This window comes from Bidens hawaiensis, unplaced genomic scaffold (genome assembly GCF_021521415.1).
Source record: "Bidens hawaiensis isolate Kalapana, Puna unplaced genomic scaffold, B.hawaiensis_p1.1 tig00028103_1, whole genome shotgun sequence".
NCBI classification, from domain to species: Eukaryota; Viridiplantae; Streptophyta; class Magnoliopsida; order Asterales; family Asteraceae; genus Bidens; species Bidens hawaiensis.
This window is the reverse complement of record NW_027494577.1, coordinates 56,481-78,570: the sequence shown is the minus strand read 5'-3', so window position 1 is coordinate 78,570 and position 22,090 is coordinate 56,481. Positions and strand designations below refer to the sequence as shown.

The window sequence follows — 22,090 nt, the reverse complement described above, 5'->3', positions numbered from 1 at the left end:
TAAAAGAAATAGCGCTATTAGAAGTAATTCAATCGGGGGCAAACATACACTTGGAGCTCAAACCTATATGTCTGCAAAAAAGAAAAGCGGTAAAATACAGTTTAAGTTTATTAAGATTTTCTGCTTACTGTTTTTTTTTTTTTTTTGCATTTTTTTATTAAATTAGAAGTTTATAGATAAACTAACCAAAATAAAGATATGTTTTGCACTTATTAATACTTACATGAGACATGCTAGATGCTCCGTAAATGAAACCTTATCTTAATTGTATGTCAGGTTATGTGCAAATTCTTTTAGCAAACTTTTCTTATTTTACATAATGAACTATAAACCGAATTCATAACTTAACAACTAACTATAATTATGCCATTATGTGTCACCAAAGTCTTTCATTCACTAAATACTATGATCGTAAGTTCACTTAATAACATTATTCCGTTTATAATTTAAATAATACACTTACTGTTTATTTGATGATTTCTTATTAGATGGCTTAGCCTGCCCATCCGACGAAAGTCTTCTGTTTAGTCTTCTAAGTTCAAGTTTCATTAGCAAAATTTTATTTATTCTATATTCGTTAAACGTATATATCTCATAACATACGTGGCGGGGTCCACTTTTTTTACGATGTCATTTTTTAATATGTTCGAAGATAGTAGCTACACATATATAGTGCATAAAAAACAAGCGTTACATGTCATATAACACAACTTTTTACCGTTGTAAACCAAGTAGATCTCATGTATCTACAAATTTTGTGTTAATTTGGGTCATAATTTATATAGAACTGATTTTTAGTTGAAGAAATAGCTAAACGTAGGGCTTGTTTATTTCATCATCATATATTGGCAACCTGCATGTTCTTTTTTTTTCTGTAAATTTGAATTTGAAGCCTAGCTTTTTATTTGCTTATATTCTAAAGTCACATGCTTGCTCATTTCACCTGCTACCTAATTATTTGTTTTTGTTTTGTTTTTTCGTTGTAAAGTATATTGAGTTAAACTTCAACTATTAAAGATAAGACTACGAAATAGAATGATTGCTTATTCTAACTTATACACTTAATTTATTTTATTTATAAACCTGATCAATAAAATTATTAAAACCATTGTTTTAATATGTTTATTCAAAAAGATACTAATGTTATACAAATTTAAAATTAATGAATTTGAGAAACTTCCAAGAAACCTTGTTTTAATATTGACTAATTATTGTCAGTTCCTACCCTTGAAGATCTTACAAAATCATGCAATACTAACCCTAGGAGACAACTAGACATGTCTCTAAAAGAACTTGTACGACCAAATACTAAACTTAACCAAATCCAGGTGGGATTATAGTATAAGATAAGCATCATTGTAAGGCCCCGTTACCGGTAGCACTATATTTGGTGTTGGATTTACTCATAAACACAGTTCAAAATATCATAGTTAATTAAAACTTTCCCGGAATAATAATAGTCAACCATTCATTACAAACATTCTTAACTTGTCTTTAAAAACATAACGTAAATAATAATATCAAAACATCATGACAAATCTTCAGATGCCAGCCTCTTCGATCTTGCCATGTGTCCTGCTCAAACCAATTGTCTCAACCTGTTAACCTGCGTGCATACTAAAAGTAAGCTACGCTGAGTGAGTTCTAGTTAATCACTTAACTTACTTTACATACACATATACGTGCCCAAAGGTACGCGTTACATACTTAACCTGTCTATCAGTCCTTTATAAACATTCATAACTAACCTTACATTATAAAGAGCATTCGCCCTACATACCTCGGATATTATTACCCAAAGGTACGCGTTACATACTTAACTTGTCTATCAGTCCTTTATAAACATTCATAACTAACTTTACATTATAAAGAGCATTCGCCCTACATACCTCGGATATTATTAGGGTCCGGTACCCTCCATCCTCGGACATTATTAGGGTCAGGTCACCCTTCATCCTCGGACATTATTAGGGTCCGGTCACCCTTCATCCTCGGACATTATTAGGGTCCGGTCACCCTTCATCCTCGGATATTATTAGGGTCCGGTACCCTTTCTTCCATACCTCCTTAACATACTTTCTATATACATAATCGTAAGTTTCGCACATGCATACATCATTCATTCTTCATCTTACAACATACATATAACATCAACCATTTCCTGGCAGTACATGCAATTCCGAAGATCGTTCATGTACCGGCAAGAAACCATTCATACATTTCACATAATACATATATGGCATACGCTTATCACTTAGGATAAGTGTATTAACCAATCACATCGAGTACACACACAGCCCCGAAAACATAGCAAGAAATGGGGGCTAGAAACTCACCTGAATCCTGTTACGTTCACCGTTTATGGTTATTCCTTTTTTGAGTTGTGCATGACTAACTGTATAACAATTACACGTATCAATTAACTATCACTACATATATCGTCTTTCTAGTCTTAATTATTACCCTCAACGAACGGGGGTCCGGGGGCAGCGCCCCTGGCAGCGGAGTCTAGGGGCGGCAGCCCCTAGTAGGGTCCAAGGGACAGATCCCCTGGCTGGGGTCGAGCTTCCAGGTCAGCTTGGAAAAATTTTATTTCTATTAACTGTCGTAACACATTTTCCATTAGGATTTTAAATCATTATTTAATTCGCTAACTTGTAAGTTCGAGGGCTTCTTTGTAATTAATTCATTCTTTTCTAAGTTCAAGGACCATTCTGTCCATTTGTTAAACTTCTAATTCGTTATATTAACGAATTGGCTTATCTTAGCGAACTGGTCCATGTAGCGAATTGAACCCTTTAATGAACTGGTTATTAAGCGAACTGGACCTTATAACGAACTGGTCTTTGAAGAATCAGTTCATGTAGCGAATTAGTCCATGTAACGAATTGGACCTTCCAATTCGTCATCTCTTTTAACGAATGACTATAACGAATCAAGGGTGATTCGTTATCTTCTCCCTTAACGAATTGAACACGAACTGAAGCTAGTTCGCTATGCTTTCTTTAACGAATTACTTGGCGAATCGCCCCTAATTTGTTAACGAATTAGGGTTAGGGTTTGTCAGAGAATGTCCGGAATATTCCCTGACATCCTTAAATACATGCGCCGCCTTTTCGGGGCCGCCTTTCCGGCGCCGCCGTGCCGGAAAACCGGGCGGTGGCCGGAAAAAGCAGTTTACCCCATTTTACACCGTTTTTCATCGTTTTTTGTCCCGTTCGATCCAGATCTGAGCTAGGGTGACCCCTAAGCTCATCATAGGTTCGGTTTATACCCGATTCCACCAGGATCTCGTGACTTAAACGGTTTAACGGTGTCGGCTCGTCATTTTGTGACTATATCTAACGGGTTTAAGCTAAAACAACATCTATCATTACCTCGGGTCGGTACTCGGTTTCCTTCTTGGTTTCGGTTTAGAGAAAAGGAAGAACTAGAGAGAAAGCTTAAGTGTGTGTTTTGGGTGGTGTAAGGGATATGTGTAAATGAATTATTAAATGGGTAATTAAAGCTTATATAATTATGGATCATGGGCTTAAGCCCATGGTCTTTCCTTCTTTCCCTTATAACCCAAGTCCATAACCCATATCCATTTAACCCAACACTAGCCCAACTCATATTCTAGTCATCTAAACCGATCACGACCCACAATAAAATAGACGAACTTTATTTTATTATTACGATCAAAACTAGGATGTTACAATCATATATTATGATTTCTTTACAGCAAAGTGGTGAGTTAATATATCATGAGATTCCTTCTTCAAGTTCACTAAGAAATCAACAAGATCTTATAGTGAATCTTCATGATCATGTTAACCAATTTTGATTTAGTTCCGGTTTCATTTCGGTTGACCGATTAGAATTTACACCTCAACCGATAAATAATTTGATGTAATATAACTATTGATCATAACTTGAATGATATCAGTCAAAGAAGGTCAATATTGATCATTACTTGATCATAACATTTTGTAGATAAACGAACCAAAATCTGAAATATTATTGCAAAGTCTGACTATTAGAACAATATTTAAACAGTTTGATAATTCCATCTTTGTAGGAAAAGAAACTCGGGCGTGAATTGACGACTCATGAGATGTGGAAGCAATCACATTGCAGTAAAGGAAGCAGGCCTTTGGATAAAGATCCAAGCAATTTGTTAGTTTCGGATGATGATTCGGAAGGTAGTGTTCAAGGAGAAAATTTGACTTGGGTTGACGAAAGGGCATAGGAGATTCGGGTAAGTTGACGAATTAGTAAATAACAACATATTTCAAAATAAAAAAAAAATAGTTAGATTTGAATAATGTAAGTACGTGGGTTTTATAATAGGTTACATACAATGGTTTTATTGTGGAGAAGTATGGGGATGAACGTAGCAAACATCCCAAATTTGATGAAGACTTGTGGTCCCAAGTTGTTGGGGGCATGAAGAAAGGAAAGGTGTATTGGTTAGGCATTGTTAATGGCCTGCGTGTACATAGAAGACAAGACCCCGAGGTATGTTAGTAGAATTTAACGTTAGATCAAGCATACTGGTCAAATTATACTTATATTGTTTGATGGTTCATGATAATACAGAGATATTTAGTAAAATATGTAAATGCTACATAAAATCAAGCATGCTTGAAGGTTTATTTTTTAATGACAGATTCAAAATTACTTGTGCTATAGGATAATATGGTAAAAATAAGATATTAACCCTAACTTAGTGTTCTAGAAACCTATTATACGTCATACATTACAAGTCAACAAAATGGCACAATTTGCAGGTAGCAAATTTAAAGAATGATGAGTATTATGTACATATATAACAATTAATGACTTTATTGTAGTGTTCAAATTACCGAATAAATGCTTACTTAAACAATATATCTGCTTATTGAGTTATTTAAAGCAATTAAACACATCTGCGAGTTTAAATGAAGAAAAATGTTTATGTTAATCCACTATTTTAGAGTGAAATAAGCTGATTTAATTAAGCAGCTTGTTACAGCCCGTTTATAACTCGTTAAGCATGTTTGTTACAGCTTGTTTATAACTCGTTAAACATGTTTGTTACAACTCGTTAAATCGTTAACAGTATGATTCTTTACCATCTGCTCGTTTACAACTCACATATAACCTTTTTATTACAACCCGTTTATAGTTTGATTATAAGCCATCGGCTTGTTTACAACTCGTTTATATCCTGGTTATTACAGCCAGTTTGTAGTTTGGTTTTAAGTCAAAGATCCATCAACATGTTTGTTACAGCCCGTTAAATCGTTAATAGTATGATTATATACCTTTTTATTACAACCCATTTATAGTTTAATTATAAGCCATCGGCTCGTTTACAACTCGTTTATATCCTGTTTATTACAGCCCGTTTGTAGTTTGGTTATAGTCAAAGATCCATCAACATGTTTGTTACAGCCTGTTAAACTGGTAATAGTATGATTATATAACTTTTAGTTACAACACATTTATAGTTTAATTGTAAGCCATCGGCTCGTTTATATCCTGTTTATTACATCCCGTTTGTAGTTTGGTTATAAGTCAAAAATCCATCACCGGTTTACAACACATTTAAGCTATTTATTTGTGGCCCATTGTTAATTGTTTTGTAGATTGAAAAGTTGCATTTGGTTATCAAGGAGCCCGTGAAGGAAAAAGAAGAAGATAAAGAAAGATTAAATGGTATAATTGCACAGTTGATGGCTGAAAAAGAAAAAGACAAGGTAGAGAAATACGCAATTTCTAATAGGATGACTAACATTGAAGCTATGTTAAAATCTATGGTTCGATAAGCAATTTTAGTATTTTAAAAGCAATTTATTTTGAATATTCTAAGCATGTGCAGCTAGCTATGTTTGGATATTAGACACTTTATTATGGGTTATATTTTGGATGTTTTTTTATATTTTGACACGGGAATTCAAAAAAGTAGTAGTGTTATTTTTTGGATGTTTTTTTATTTTTTGACAAAATGGCTGGAGAAACAAAAGTATCAAAAATGGTTCATAAACTAAAAATGGTCAAAAATGGTCAGGTAGCAAAATTGGTAGCAAGATTTGCCACCTCAAGGTAGTTGCAAAATCAAATCAAATTTGCCACATGGTGGTTGCAAGATTTGCCACCGAATGGTGGTGGGAAGATTTTCCACCGAAAGGTGGTTGCAAGTTTTGCGACGACTACAGTAGTGGTCACAAAATGAAACAACAGTTGCAAAGTGGTCGCAACAGAGTAATAGCGACCTACGTTTTTCCAACCGCACTTTCGGTGGCTAAACGGTCGCAACAAGGCAGCTGCGACCGTTTTGCGACTGGAAAAACTGTCGTAATTGCTTAGATTTCTAGTAGTGTACTAAAACTGAAGTTTACATGCATATGGTATGCATGCCATTATTTTTAATAACATGACGTGCTATTCCTTTTACTATATGTTTATCAAACTAAAAAGGTTATATTAAATTTCCAATACTTACATCTTGTATCATTTTTATATGTTAGCTCATAATGTGGACCAGACGGTCAAATCTCATAGAAGATTGAAAATAACTAATATAAAAAACATTTGTTAATAGTTTATAAAGTTATAATCGTACACATTTTTGTTATCGGCCTCATTATAAATAGTTGGTTTTTTTCATATTGAGAAACAGAGAAACAAACATTTGTATAACAGATTGCTTGAAATGGCTCTTATATTCTCTCAATGTGTCTCATCACTATCAATATCAAGAAAAAGGGCAGTGCAAATGGTCAAACACAAAGGTAGAGAGCACCGCGTAACAATATGTAAAGCCCATAATAAAGTTTTGCAAACCGAAAACAGTGTATCCACCTACCAGCAAACTAGTTGGACTCCTGATTTTATTGAGAACTTGGAGACCGGTTTCTCAGTAAGTCCAAATTCATAAAATATAATGTGTGTGTGTGTGTGCACATGCAGGTTTGTAACTTTTTTATGATCATGCATTAAGTGTTTAATCAAGTTGAGATGAAATTACAGGATATGGTGGAGGTGAAGAAGCTAGAGGAGAAAGTGGGTGCAATGCTTTACGCGTATGAAACTGGTGGTTCTACTTTGCAGTTGCTTGAGCTTGTAGATGACATTGAACGGCTGGGCCTTGGCTATCGGTTTCAAGCCAACATTACAAGATTACTCGACAAATTAATAACTGAAACTAAAGAGCAAGAAGAAGAGGATCTTCATGCAGCTTCTCTAAAATTCAGGCTTCTTAGAGATCATGGTTATAGTGTTTCACAAGGTAATTCACACTTCTGTAACAAAACATATTGTAAAACACTAATTGATAGTATATGGTTTCATTAAGCATGCATTAGGTGGATCCAGCCTTAACATGACCACCACCCCCTCCCCCCCCCCCCCCCCCCACACACACACACACACACCAATAAGGCCAGAAAAATTGTACTTTAATTAATATGTTAAACTAATATTTCTATCATTATGAAACCAATAATATATAAATAATTTGATATAGTAGGATCTCTTAAAAAGTTTAAAGGTTGTATATTATTATTATACAAGCATAAAAAAGTATATTATGTCACAAATGAACAACAATATATAATAAATAAAAAAACCTCATAAGAATAACATATATGTTGAAAAGGAATAACATGATCATGACCCAATGAGTCGAAACATATTGATCCGACGAATTTTTTTTCCCTTATTAAAAATTATTTGATCCGTCGTAATGGTGATTGGGCAAACAGAAACTATGAATCATCTAGCTAGTATCATACACCCCACCCCATATATGTTCAAAGATTATATTTATATATATATATATATATATATATAGGTTTTGGATTATTTCAGAAGTTGTTTTACAGCGAGAAGTGAAGGTGTAACTCCATTAATCCCTAATTTCACTCCCTTTCTTATGTGTAGGTGTGTTGTGTAGGTGCATATGTATGTGTGTAGGTACGTATGTTTGTATATGTGTACGTATGTTTGTATATATGTATGTATGTTTGTATGTATGTAGGTACATAGGTTTGAATGTGGCTCGGTACATTTATATGTTTGTAGGTAGGTTTGAATGTGTAATTAAGACATAAATACAACCAACCTACATATATGCATGTAACATCATATGAAAAGGAGTGAAATTAGGGATTAATGGAGTTATACCTTAACTTCTCGCACATCTCGCTGTAATATCACTTCTCGCAAGATCCATCCCCATATATATATATATATATATATATATATATATATATATATATATATATATATCAACTTATCCCTCTCCAATGTTCATATGATTAAGTAATTCATTAATTGGAGCTAATTAGATTTTCTAAAGAGATTCAAGGACAGCCATGATGGCTTAATAGGAAGTCTGAAGTCAGATGTCAAAACACTTCTAAGTCTATATGAAGCTTCGTTTCTTGCACTTGAGAGCGAATTCGATCTGCAGGAGGCCAAGTTGCTTGCCAAAGAAAATTTGTTGAAACTAAGTGGTAATATAAACGATGAAGTAACAAATAACTACATAAATCTTTCATTGGATACTCCCTTGTATTGTATGGTGCAAAGGTTACAAGCTAGATGACACATTGAGGTGTATAGTAATAGAAAAGATGCAAGTAAACTATTGCTTGAACTCGCTATATTAGATTTCAACATGGTCCAATCCTCAAACAAGAGAGATCTTCAACAAGTGTCAAAGTAAGTAAACATTCTCTTGACCTCTTTTAGAACACATGAGTTTCCTAAAACCCATTAATTCCTTGCTCTTTTAGTAAGATCTACTAGGTAAGTTTTTATGTTTAGGGTTATCTAACAACCTTTTTATATGTGTTAAAACAGATGGTGGGAAAATATAGCACTAACAAAAAAATTGGGCTTCATAAGGGATAGAATCATGGAATGTTTCTTTTGGGGGTCTGGAATGATGTTCCAACCTCGATATGATTATTGCCGTATAGTGCTAACAAAAGTTTGTGCGTTAATAACTATGTTTGATGACATCTATGACATTTGGGAATCTGTAGATGAACTCGAAGTCCTCACAAATGCTATCAAAATGTACCAAATTATATAGAATCACAAAAACGTTTACTTATGTCCATTAACATTTCAAAGTTAAGTATACGTGACCGTTGTTTTTAGGTGGGACGTTACTGCCGTGGGAAGTTTGCCCACAAGTCTTCAAGTAGGCTTCCTAGCACTTTACAATAACATTAATGGAATGGCTTATGACACTATGATTACACAAAGGAAAAACATCTTACCTACCCTAGCAAAAGTGGTAAGTTTAATGATTTATTGTAGAGATAATCATCATGGACTCAATTGTTACGAAGTGAAATCATTGCATGGTATGAGACTTATCCCACATCGATCTTTTAGGTGAGGGAACCCATTTGGCTTATAAACCCCACATCAGTTGCCCATACAACCGATGTGGTACAAATCTCATACCTTGCAATGGTTTCAGTCCGTAACATCAATTTTCTAGCGTCTAGGTGGCTTCCATCAAATTCTTAGTAGTATGTAGCATAAGATTTGCATATTCCAGCAGTCATATGACATTTATTTTGATCCAATTAATTAGTGGGGAGAATTATGTGAATCATTTTATTTGGAAGCAAAGTGGACTAAAGCCAATTACACGCCAACATTTGATGAGTATCTTGATAACGCATGGGTATCGGCTTCAGGAGTGGTCATACTTACTCACGGCTACTTATCATTTAATCAAGAAGATACAATCGAGTCCTTGGAGAAGTGCCAAGATCTTTTCAAATGGTCATCTATGCTTTTCCGACATTATAACGAAACCGTTATTTCATCGGTATATATTCTTTACGAACCATTGTGTTGGTAACAAGCTTTACTATATTTTTTTATGTGCCTTATTGTTTTGTTTTTATGCATAGGAGGAGATAGCTAGAGGCGAAAGCGTGGATGCAATATCATGTTACATGCGCGACAATGGAGTTAGCGAGGAATTTGCACGGGAATACATAAACACTCTAATCGATAAAGCATGGATGAAATTGATCAAAGCACGAGATGCTTGTTATGACGTCTCGGCCTATCCAATCATCGATGTGGCTCTTAATCTAGCTAGAGTTGCACAGAGTATGTACCAGTTTGGGGATGGACATGGAGCTCCCGATGCTAGAGCCAATTACCGAGTATTGTCTGCAATTGTTAATCCGATTACCATCGGTAGAGATGGGTCATGCGTGGTTTAATCATTCAATATTATATCTGTTCTTTACTCAAAAAAAAAAGTTTTTATTTCACATTGCACTAATTGATCCATCTTACCATACAATCCAGGTGCCACAACGTCTAGTAATGATAATCTAGCTAACTACTAAAATTAATGGTGGTGAAAAAAATCACATCATTTGCAATTTTGCATCGTGTAGACTACAATTTGCAACCCAAACCAAAGTTTTTTCCTTTTACATATGATCATGTTGCGATATATAACCTGACTTGAATCCATATCCATTAAATTCTCGGATCCAATTTAAGGTTTGAACAAATCGTGGTCAATTTCTTCGTCCTCTGCTCAAAGGGTTCCATATCCTCTCTAATCGGCGATTAAACATTCAAATCAATCTCCAAGTAATCAATATACCCATAGAAGTTAATATTTTATAATCGTTCTACCTTATTTTATTTTAGCGTTTGTCCTCATCGATTTTTAAAATCAATAACTGACAAGAGGTTATATTTAATTCACACAAGTTTTTGTTTTGTTTTTTTTGTTTGTTTGTTTTCTTTTTACTTATTAGGTTTTATAATTTTCTATCAGATGTTGATCAATCGGATTACCAATAAATTATTAGGCTATTTATCCGACAAGGTCATTACATAGTTTTAACATATAGTATTCTAATTTTTATGTGACAACCCCATTTGCGTTTTTACGTTTCTTGGATTTAGTTGTTAAAAAAGTTTACTACTTGCACATCAGATTTGTGATGATGGAACTGTCGGAGTTATGGAAACTCGATTGGTGTTGAGTCGGTTCATTTTAGAAAACTAAATTGGTGACGGTTAATTAAAGAGGCAGATGACCCGGTTTTATATTAATTTGGTATGTTTACTAGTTTTCTTGTGAAACAAGTTTGTAACCCTAGTCTGTAATTATAAATAGTTGTGTTGTACTTGTAATTCCTCATCATTAGTGGTAAGAGGCAGATAAATAAAGAGTTTCCTGGTTGCAGCACGTGTATGTTGGTAAGTTTAGACCGAACAATGTAAAATCCTCGTGTTTGTTTATCGGTTTCGTGTGTGGGTTTGGTTCATGTGGGTTTAAAATCTTAAAAAGTGGTATCAGAGCTCAGGTTTGTTATTAATGTTCGATTTTTTAGTTAGATCCGATTGAGAAGTCGTGTTCCGAGACCAATTCAATAGGCTTATTTTCGATCAAAGATCTGTAAGTATTGATGTTTTGCAGTTAACCCACACGAAGAACACCTTGTTTCACGTTGGCGGAAGATTGTTTGGGTCAATTAGGGTTTGAAGACGGAAACAAAGCCGCTTGTACCCAGCCATCGATCGGTTATTAGCACTTCAAAGATTAGGGTTTGTAGGCAGTTGTGCCACCACCTTGTTGGTCTGATTGCAGTAGCTTCCAAAGTTTAAATGTCTGGATGTTAGCCGACAATGTCAACCTAGACCATTCATACTTGTTTTAAAAGGCAATAAACAAAAGTCGAAGCTAGGTAGCCAGGGAGCCATGACTAATTTCGAGCAGTTACTGACGAGATTAGAAGGTTATTGGTGATTTAGATCATTTTGAGAAAAAAATAGAAGGGATGACGTGGCATAGTAGTTAATCGTTGCGGGTTAGACGTAGGAGAACCAATTATCAAGTAGAAGTAGCCGAAGGAAAATTGCAAACTTAGTTTATTTGGAGAAGAACATGACTAGGCTCGTGACCTAATATTTGTTGGAGTTCTTTATGTCACACCCCGAAAATCTTTAATTAAACAGTGAAAGACTTTTACTAAGTCATTTCGGGTAGTGACAGACACCATTTCAGCCAATCACAATCAAATTTATATATAATACATAAGTTGGACTTTATTCAACCATTAGAGTTTTTACACGTGTAATAATACATGATTTTTTTCAAATGTAAGTCCAAACTTTAAAAAGTCAACAGTTTCCATTTAATCACGCACGCTTTTCTTTTCCCGCGCCCTCCACGAAGCTTCCACTATTTTATTTATCAATATTTATGTGTCCCAATACAAGGTTAACTGTTATAATGACCAGGTAGTTGTTTCCTTACCTTCGCGTTCATACTGTATTTAGGCAGTTGTTTACTTACCTAAGTATTTCACACCAGTCTGATTTAACCCATTACATTTAATACAATTGTAAAATAAAATGCTTACGAAATGTGTCTTTCCCAAAAAAAAAACATTTATAAAACATTTAATTATTAAAAAGAGGGGATTTGTGAGAAACTCATCTTCGGTAGGTACACCGTCAGATATGTCCAAATACCTCGTGTCCAAACACCGTCAGATATATCCGTTAAATCTTGTAAGGCCCCGCTCCCGGTGCCCTACTTTGGACGTTGGATTTACTCATAAACACAGTTCTAAATATCATAGTTAATTAAAAATTTCACGGAATATAAAAACTTTAACCATAATCTATTACATAACTTTCAAATCTTGTCTTAACCAACATTCATAGTCATTTAAACAAAAAAAATAGAGTCTTTAAAACATCATAACATTTCCTTGAGATGCCAGTATCTTCAACTCCATGCCATGTGTCCTCCTCATCAAGCGAGCTGCCTCATTCTACGCACCTGTGTGCATACTAAAAGTCAGTTACGCTGAGTGAGTTCTAGTTAATCAAATAACTTACTTTACGTACATATATACGTGCCCGAAGGTACGCATTACATACTTATCATGTTCATCATTCTTCCATATACATTCATAACTAACCTTACATTATAAATAGCATTTTTCCCTACATACCTCGGATATTATTAGGGTCCGGTCTCCCTTCTTCCTCGGATATTATTAGGGTCTGGTACCCTCCATCCTCGGATATTATTAGGGTCTGGTCTCCATTTCTTTCTTACTATCATTCCACACCTTTCTATATATATAATTATAAGTTTCATACGTACATGCATCATACCTTCATAATATACAACAATCATATCATTTATTACCTGACAGTACATGCAATATCCGAAGATCATTCACGCACCGACAAGAATTCATCCATACATAAATCATATATGACATACACTTACCACTTAAGGTAAGTGTATTAACTAATCACATCGAGTATGCACACAACCCCAAAATCATAACAAGGAATGAGGCTAGAAACTCACCTGAATGCGGTTACGTTCGGAGTTAATGGTAATACATTTCTTTAGTTGTGCTCTGCTAACTGTATAATAATTACGTGTATCAATTACTATCAATACCCATATCGTATTTTTAATTTAATTGTAACCCTCAACGAACGGGGGTCTGGGGGCAGCGCCCCTGGCAGCGGGTTTCTAGGGGCGGCAGGGGTTAACCTGCCAGGTCAGGTTGGAAAAATTTTATTTTCATTAACTATCTTAACATATTTTCCATTAGGATTTAAATTATTATCTATTTCGCTCACTCATTCGCTATAACGAATTAAGTCTCATTCGTTATCTGAACATAGCCTGATTCATGGTCTAATTCGTTATCAGAACATGGCCTAATTCGTTATCTTAACTTAGCGAATGGGTAAGTAACGAATCACCTGATACGTTATCTTAATCATAACGAATTGGTAAGTAACGAATGACCTAATTCGTTATCTTAATCATAACGAATTGGTGAGTAACGAATTACCTGATTTGTTATCTTAATCATAACGAATTGGTGAGTAACGAATCACCTGATTCGTTATCTTAACGAATGGGCATCAGTTTTATCCAAACTTTGACTCAGAGATCAAAGTCAAAATCGCCAAGAACACCCAAACAGTCAACCTACATAAGATCTGCGATTAAACCTCTGATTCTTAACGAGACAACATAAATTTGGTACCATTGAACTCGTATTCCCAGCGCCAACAAACCCTAATCCATCAATCATCCAATTATTACGTTTTACATGGTGCGATTTATACATATATACCTACGGCTCATTTACCCTCGATTAACCTATCAAATGTTGATGGTTTGCACTATGAATTAGTTCGTTTGATTCGTTTTTACCATATTCATGTAGATCTAGGATTACTTAAACGAATCTGAACCTAAACGAACAAGTTTCCGTTATAAACGTACCTTAAACGAGTCGATCTACGAACATGGTCTAGTCTTGATGTTGGTGTGGTTCATCTCAACGTTCTAGCACCAACGGTTTCGGGTTTTCACCTTCGGATCTTGGCTCGGGATATAGGAGAGTGTTAGTGTGTGTTTTTTATGGTGTAGGCTATGGTGTAGAGATGGATAAGATGGATATGTTTAGGGTTTAGGGGGTACTTATACTCCCTTTAGCCCATGGACCTAAGGCTCATTCCATCTTTTATTCCATCTTCTAAAGTTCAAGCCCATCTTCTAATAGTCTATTTAATCTTGACTAATACACGACACGCTATTGAATAAACGAAATTTCTTTTATTAATCTTATCGAAAGTAGGATGTTACAGATCTGCTTTTGCATGTTCACCCGGCGGTACCGGCAATGGTACCGGGTCCCGGTCGGACCGGTCCGACCGGCCGTGCCGGGCTGGGTTTCAAAACATTGCATTTAACTAAAACATATAAACCCATAAATTCTTTTTCTCTTTCCCTTTTACGGCTCTCTTTCTCTCCCTCTCTCTCTCTCTCTAAAATTTCAAATAGCCCTTTCCAATATCATAAAAATTCATCAAATGCTATACTAATTCAAACTAATCAACCATAGATTATCAACAAGATATTCAAGATTACTAACATGGAAGCAAGCATTTTAATCGTCAACACACATGCATACATCTCCTTAGATTTACAAAACCCACTTCATCTTTTTCATCAATCAAGCTTAAAGTTTATGATTAATCAAATGAAACAATCATTCAAGGTGTTTCTAGTGTACTAGAAACAATGGAGTTATAATATACCTGCATATGTATGTATATTTGTAAGGCATGCCTACACATACACCCATTTCTACGGCATATATGCACACACCCACATTCAACCCCAAGTTCTATTTTCATATGATTTTTTTTTGTTTCTGTGAAGATTTTAAGCTCGAACAAATAACTCTAGCATTATTCTTACTGATGTTACACAAATGGGTTACCTTAGGGTTTGTGGGTGGATGGAAAGATAATAAACATGTGGTTAGCTCCAAAAACACCTTAAAAGTCTCCAAAATAAGCTCCAAATTACCATTACACTTGTGTTTTTGCAAGGTTTCTTCAAAACAATATATAAAAATAGATTATGTATGAATATGGTGATGGGTATACAACGATTTGTCAAGAATGTAAAAAAAATCTTATTGCTTTCAACCAGAAAAGAAATACCAAATACTTAATTGCTTGTTCTTGTAATACATAAAAATCAACACTAGAATAGACTAGTGTGATAGCCAAACTAATTGAAAGAACATGGAAAATTATTAATTAACAAAGCTGTAAACCCAGAAGATAGATAGTGAGAGTTGTTGTGTGTTCTATGTAGTACATCAAAACAAGAACCCTAGATATAACAGGAGACAGCCACCGACACTAGGAGCCTTCCTCTCCAAGCTAAGCCCATTAAGAAAAAGCTGCAGCCCATTAGCAACCAAGCCCAAGAGCAATAATCTCACCAGTCACGTTAAACACAAAAAATAGGCATAAGCATAAGAATAAAAACCACTATTAAACTGAAGTTATAATATTATTTTAACACCCTACCTCAGTTTTATATCCAAATATGTTAAACAAACCCAAGTTTTGTAACATGATGACATGCTGACTTACCAAGAGTCCTTTGGTGAACATGTCAGCCAATTGCTTATCAGATCTTATAGACACGGTCTTAATTGTGCATGATGATATTCTTTCTCACAGGAAAAACAAGTCAACCTCAAAATGTTTTGTTCTATTGTGAAAAACAGGGTTTGCAACTATAGATATAGCTGCATTATTATCACAATGTAAGGATACGGGAAGATAAACATTGACCTTTAACTCTTTTAACACATTCTTGATCCAAATAATTTCTTCAATACAAGCACACATGGCCCGATATACAGCTTTCGCGGATGACCGGGATACAGTTAATTGCTTCTTGCTTTTCCAAGACACTAGTGACCCGCCAAGGAAAACATAGAAACCTGTCACAGACCGTCGAGTATCTAGGCACTTAGCCCAGTTTGAATCAGAGTAACCAGAAATGTTGAAAGATGCTCCATTTTGAATAAAATTCCCAAACCAGGAGCTTTCTTTAAGTATCTCAACAATCTTTAAGCAATTTGTAAATGTGCATTAGACGGTTTATTCATATATTGACTTAAAAACTGAACAGCATAGCAAATATCAGGTCTTGTATGGGAAAGGTATACTAATTTCCCAATTAATTTTAGATACCCAGTGATGTTTGTTAAAAATGACTTATCTTTATCACACATATTCATGATAACATAGTTTTGTTCTATAGGAGTGTTAACTGGTTTGCATGCACTCATGTCATACTCAGCTAACAACTCCATACAATATTTTCTTTGACACAAACAAATCCCCTGGTCTGACTTGACTACTTCAATTCCCAAAAAATATTTAAGTAGACCCAAGTCTTTAATCATAAAATTCGTTTTTAACATTTCTTTATCTTCATCAATAGCAGTATCATCGTTTCCGGTCACTAATATATCATCAACATAAACAGGTAAAATAACGATCACAGATTTTTTAGACTTAATAAACAAGGAATAGTCACACATAGACCGGGTAAATCCTATTTTAACAAAGCAAAGACAAGTTTAGCATTCCACATTCGTGGTGCTTGCTTTAAGCCATATAGTGATTTAACAAGTTTGCACACACAAGTATCATTTTTGGAAAAATATCCATCAGGTAGTTGCATATAAACATCCTCATGTAATTCACCATATAGAAAAGCATTATTAACATCTAAATGAAACAAACACCAACTATTTTCAACAGCTAGGCTTATGACACACCTAACAGTAATCATTTTAACAACTAGTGAAAAGGTCTCATCAAAATCAACGCCTTCTTTCTGGTTGTAACCCTTAGCTACTAAACGAGCCTTATATCGATAAATTTCCCCATTAGATTTATATTTTATTTTATAAACCCATCTACAACCTATAGCCTTTTTGTCACTAGGAAACTCAACAAGTTCCCAAGTGTTGTTAGTATAAAGAGCATTCATTTAATCATTCATGGCATTAACCCAATTAGAATCTGTCGAGGCTTCATAGTAATTTCTGGGCTCAACAGTTTTGTTCAGACTAGACACAAATGAAAAATTATCAACAGATAAATTCGAGTAGTTAACAACTTTTTCAAAACCATACTTTACTTTCCCTTCAACAACAAAATCACTAAGTTTTTTCGGTAACGCGGAAATCCTAGAAGATTTTCTAAGAGGAGGTTGATTAGGGTTACCCTCAGAAAGAAGAATTAACATTATCACTTTCAACTCTAGGTGGATCTACTTCACTAGAGCTATCTCTAGAGCTATCTGATTGTGAAATTTCAGTTTCATCTGAAGTCCTCGAGTTGCTACTAGGTTGCTAATCCTCTCTAGAGTGATCAACGTGTACCCCCACATCATCATCGGGATTTACATTATTTAAGGAACATTTGGAAATATCTTCATCGTATAGATCAAAAAAATTTAAATTGTTTTCAGATAATGATTCATAATTTTCAATAGGTTTTTGTGAATCGATATTTTTAAAAGTAAAAATATTTTCATAAAACTTCACATCACTTGAAAAAATAACTTTTTTATTGTCTAAACTCCACAACTTATAGCCCTTTTTTTATTAGAATATCCTATGAAAACACATTTTTCAGACCTACTTTCAAACTTATTATGAACATTTAAAATAATACTAAAACATAAGCAACCAAAGTTCCTTAAATGTAATAGCGAGGGTTTAAAACCAAAAAGACACTCATAGGGGGTTTTTTCTTTTAACACGGAGGATGGTGTCCTGTTAATAAGATAAACAGCAATTAGAATACATTCAGACCAAAAGGTAAGGGGAACATTCCCTTGGAACAAAAGTGATCTAGAAACATTAAGCAAATGCATGTGTTTTCTCTCAACAACACCACTTTGTTGTGAAGTATAGGTACAAGAGGTATGATGAATGCTTTAAAATTTTTTTGAATTTGAATGTTAAGAAATTCAGGTCCATTATCACTTCTGACAATCTTAACTATTTTATCAAACTGAGTTTTTAACAGGTTGAAAAAGGACTCAATATTAATGAAAACTTCATCTTTGTTTATCATTAGAAAAATCCATACCGCTCTTTTATAATCGTCAACAATAGTTAGAAAATATTTATAGCCTTCCCTACTTTTAACTCTATAAGGACCCATACAGCTACATGTATAAGATCACCTATATGTTTACACTGGTGATCACTCAAAGGAAAAGGTTCTCTATGTTGTTTAGCCATGTGACAAACTTCACAGGGATAATCATTTTTTTGAAAATCAAATTTCAAATCAATTTGTAAGACATTTAGAACATTATCAGAAAGATGCCCTAGCCTAGTATGCCACATATTTAAAGTTTCAAAATTACTTAAGCACACCTTAAAAGAACTAGACCCATCACCACAAAAATAGAGATCATAAGCTTGATTACCAGTCACTAGGATTCTCCTTGTAAGTAAATCTTGAAGATAACAATTATTTTCATAAAATATGACTTTTATTGTACTATCCTTAGCAAGTTTATGAACAGATAATAGATTCACATGATACTCAGGGACCACGAGCACATCAGTTAAAATAATATTTTTACTCAATTTTATACTACCAATCTTAGACACTATCGCGTTTGAACCATTAGGATGTTTAACAGTTACATTAAATTCGGACACGTCTACTTGATCATACACATTTTTATCATATTTTACCATGTGCTGGTTGGCACCTGAGTCAACAATCCATCCAGAGTTACTCATGGATGGAAAGTTACTAGCAAAACAAAAACCTCTATCACTAAAACTACTAGCGGAAAAAGAACCAAAAGGTTTACCTTCTACATGAGAACTTGAAGTTCCTTCTCCAGTTTTTTCGGTTAACAGATGTAACAATTTGGACACCTGATCAGGGGTAAGAGAAGTCCCTGAACTACAACCTGCTTGATCAGACTTACATTGAACAACATTATTAGACCCAACAAGTTTATTAGATTGATTATATGTTTGACCCCCTTTGGTTCTTGGTCCTTGGGGGTATCCAACAATTTCAAAACATCTTTCAACAGTGTGCCCAAACTTATCACAATTAGTGCACTTAAGGTTAGGGTTAGGCCCTCAATTGAACTTCTTTTTGAATCAAAGGATTTATTGGTTCTTGAAAGAAAGCCCATATTTTGGGTTTGAGTTTTTGAAATCCCACTAGAGTTTCTATGGGATTCCTCCCTAGACACAATTGAAAAAGTAGTTTTAATGGTGAGTAAAGGATCCTTAGTTAGCATGGAGGTTCTAAAAGACTGATAAGTATCATCAAGACCCATCCAAAATTGCATAAGTTTTATCAGGTGATTAAAATCATTAAATTTTCTTGAAGCATTGCAACTACACGAAGGCAATTGAACCATAGCATCAAATTGTTTCCACATGGTATTAAGCCTATGATAATAATCTGACACGGTACTACCATTTTGATTAATAGAGTTTATCTTTTGATATAAACTAAAAACAACTGAACCATCAACCTTATCATACGTTTCTTTTAATTCTTCACACACATCAAAAGCAAATTTAGAAAAAACCTGTCCTAGATACAACTCTTCGGAAACGGAGTTGAGAATCCATGAAAGAACCAAATAATTACACATATCCCATTGTTTAGCAAGAATCTCATTATTAGTTAGCCTTTTACAAGATCCATCAATGAAACCAATTTATTTTTAACTTGTAGAGCGAGAAGAATAGCATTTGACCAAACAGTGTAATTCTCTGTTCCTTTCAACTTAATATTTATCACAGTTAAGGTACTAGAATCACTAGCATGAAGACGCAGGGGATCACTAGCATCTAATTTACTAATTTCAGTAACAGCAGAATTATTAGAATCACCCATTTATCAAATAAGAGAAACAAATAACCGTGCATCACAGATGATGCACAAAAAGTCACAAAAAACAAGTCAGAGTACTCCAGCAACATCAAAACTAATAGCCAATAGAAAATAAAAGATATGAAACGATCTCACCGGGTACATGGCAAACCACCAAGAAGAGAAATATATCAGCAGTGGCGGCAGCAAAGAAATAAAACACCTTCAAATTCAGAATATATAGTTTTTCGATGAAAACAGCAATACCCAGAGTCCAATTAGCTGGCTCTTGATACCATGTCAAGAATGTAAACGAAATCTTATTGCTTTCAACCAGAAAAGAAATACCAAATACTTAATTGCTTGTTCTTGTAATACATAAAAATCAACACTAGAATAGACTAGTGTGATTGCCAAACTAATTGAAAGAACAAGGAAAATTATTAATTAACAAAGCCGTAAACCTAGAAGATAGATAGTGAGAGTTGTTGTGTATTATGCGTAGTACAGCAAAACAAGAACCCGAGATATAACAGGGACAGCCACCAGCACTAGGAGCCTTCCTCTCCAAGATATGCCCATTAAGAAAAAGCTGCAACCCACTAGCAACCAAGCAACCAAGCCCAAGAGCAATAATCTCACCAGTCACGTTAAACACAAAAAATAGGCATAAGCATAAGAATAAAAAACACTATAAAATTGAAGTTATAATATTATTTTAACAAGATTAAGAGAGAAGAAGAAGAAGAAGAAGAAGAAGAAAAATAAGAAGGTAGATTGAGTGTGTTAGTGGAGTTGATGATTATATAGGAGAATTAAATTGACAAGTGTTGATCTAGTAGAGAATGGTGGCCATGTGTGGCTTTTCAAGATGTAACAACACATAGGTAGGTCTTATGATAAGGCATGAGTAGGAACATAGTGGGGTCCACTTAAGGGGAAACCGGTTTTTGGTGGGGAAAATTTAAAGACAGAATTACAGATATTGTCATTTATGTTTGTACTCAATTTCAGTAGTTCTTTATCTTTAAAGGTAACATAATTGTACTTTACGTTTCGAAATGTTACACTGTTTGTCCTTTTGGCCTAACCCAGTTAGTTTTCTCGTTAAGTTAGGTCATGTGCGTTGCACATGAGGGCAAATTAAATAACATGATATATATATATGTATATATATAATTTAACCCAACCCACCCCCGTCCCCCTTCTTCCTCCCTGCCTGCCACCGAGCTCCCTCTCCGGCGAGCCTCCGCCGTCGCTGTCTTCTCCAACGACGAAAACCATCTCCACTCCCACCTGAAACCACCACCGCCGCTCTCAGCCGGCTCAATAGCCCTGTCTTGGTAAATCTATATATAAATCTAGAGAGCTTAAGGAGATTTTATCTTTTGAGAATCCACATAAACTTTTTTCAACATAAATTCTGAAATCGTAAACCATTAATTCCATCAAATAAACATAGCAGTAAAATATTAAACAAATTTTTTCAACTTTTTTCAACATAAATTCTGAAATCGTCACTATTAAACAAATTTAGTAGCAGTAAAATATTATGTTTATATAATAATAATAATAATAATAATAATAATAATAATAATAATAATAATAATAATAATCAAATCCATGCATGAGGTAAATTAAGAGTACAATAGTAGAATGGAACATAGAAAATCAATGATAAGGAGTCCGTCGGAGAGGCGACAAGTGGATTGTGGAAAGAAAGTGCGGTCGTACGGAGAGTCGATAGAGTATCCAAGACCGGCGATGAGGCCGCAGGTGTCGGAGTTGGAGTCACCTACTGTTGAAAATAAGAGGTCTATGTGCC

General features: G+C 34.6%; 1 protein-coding gene and 1 long non-coding RNA gene across 2 annotated transcripts; both read left to right on the top strand.

Annotated features, from left to right (window-relative positions):
* The first annotated feature begins 482 nt into the window (after positions 1-482).
* Positions 483-5,806, top strand: LOC143576406 (uncharacterized). Its single transcript, XR_013142942.1, has 4 exons — positions 483-583; positions 3,976-4,240; positions 4,333-4,500; positions 5,613-5,806. It is a non-coding gene; the product is annotated as an uncharacterized LOC143576406 (long non-coding RNA).
* Positions 5,807-8,272: 2,466 nt separating this feature from the next.
* LOC143576405 ((E)-beta-ocimene synthase, chloroplastic-like) lies at positions 8,273-10,312 on the top strand. Its single transcript, XM_077060502.1, has 4 exons — positions 8,273-8,691; positions 8,833-9,051; positions 9,136-9,274; positions 9,581-10,312. Exons 1-4 carry the CDS (start codon positions 8,648-8,650, stop codon positions 9,851-9,853), a joined length of 675 nt encoding a protein of 224 aa, XP_076916617.1. The 5' UTR covers positions 8,273-8,647; the 3' UTR covers positions 9,854-10,312.
* The last annotated feature ends 11,778 nt before the right edge of the window (positions 10,313-22,090 follow it).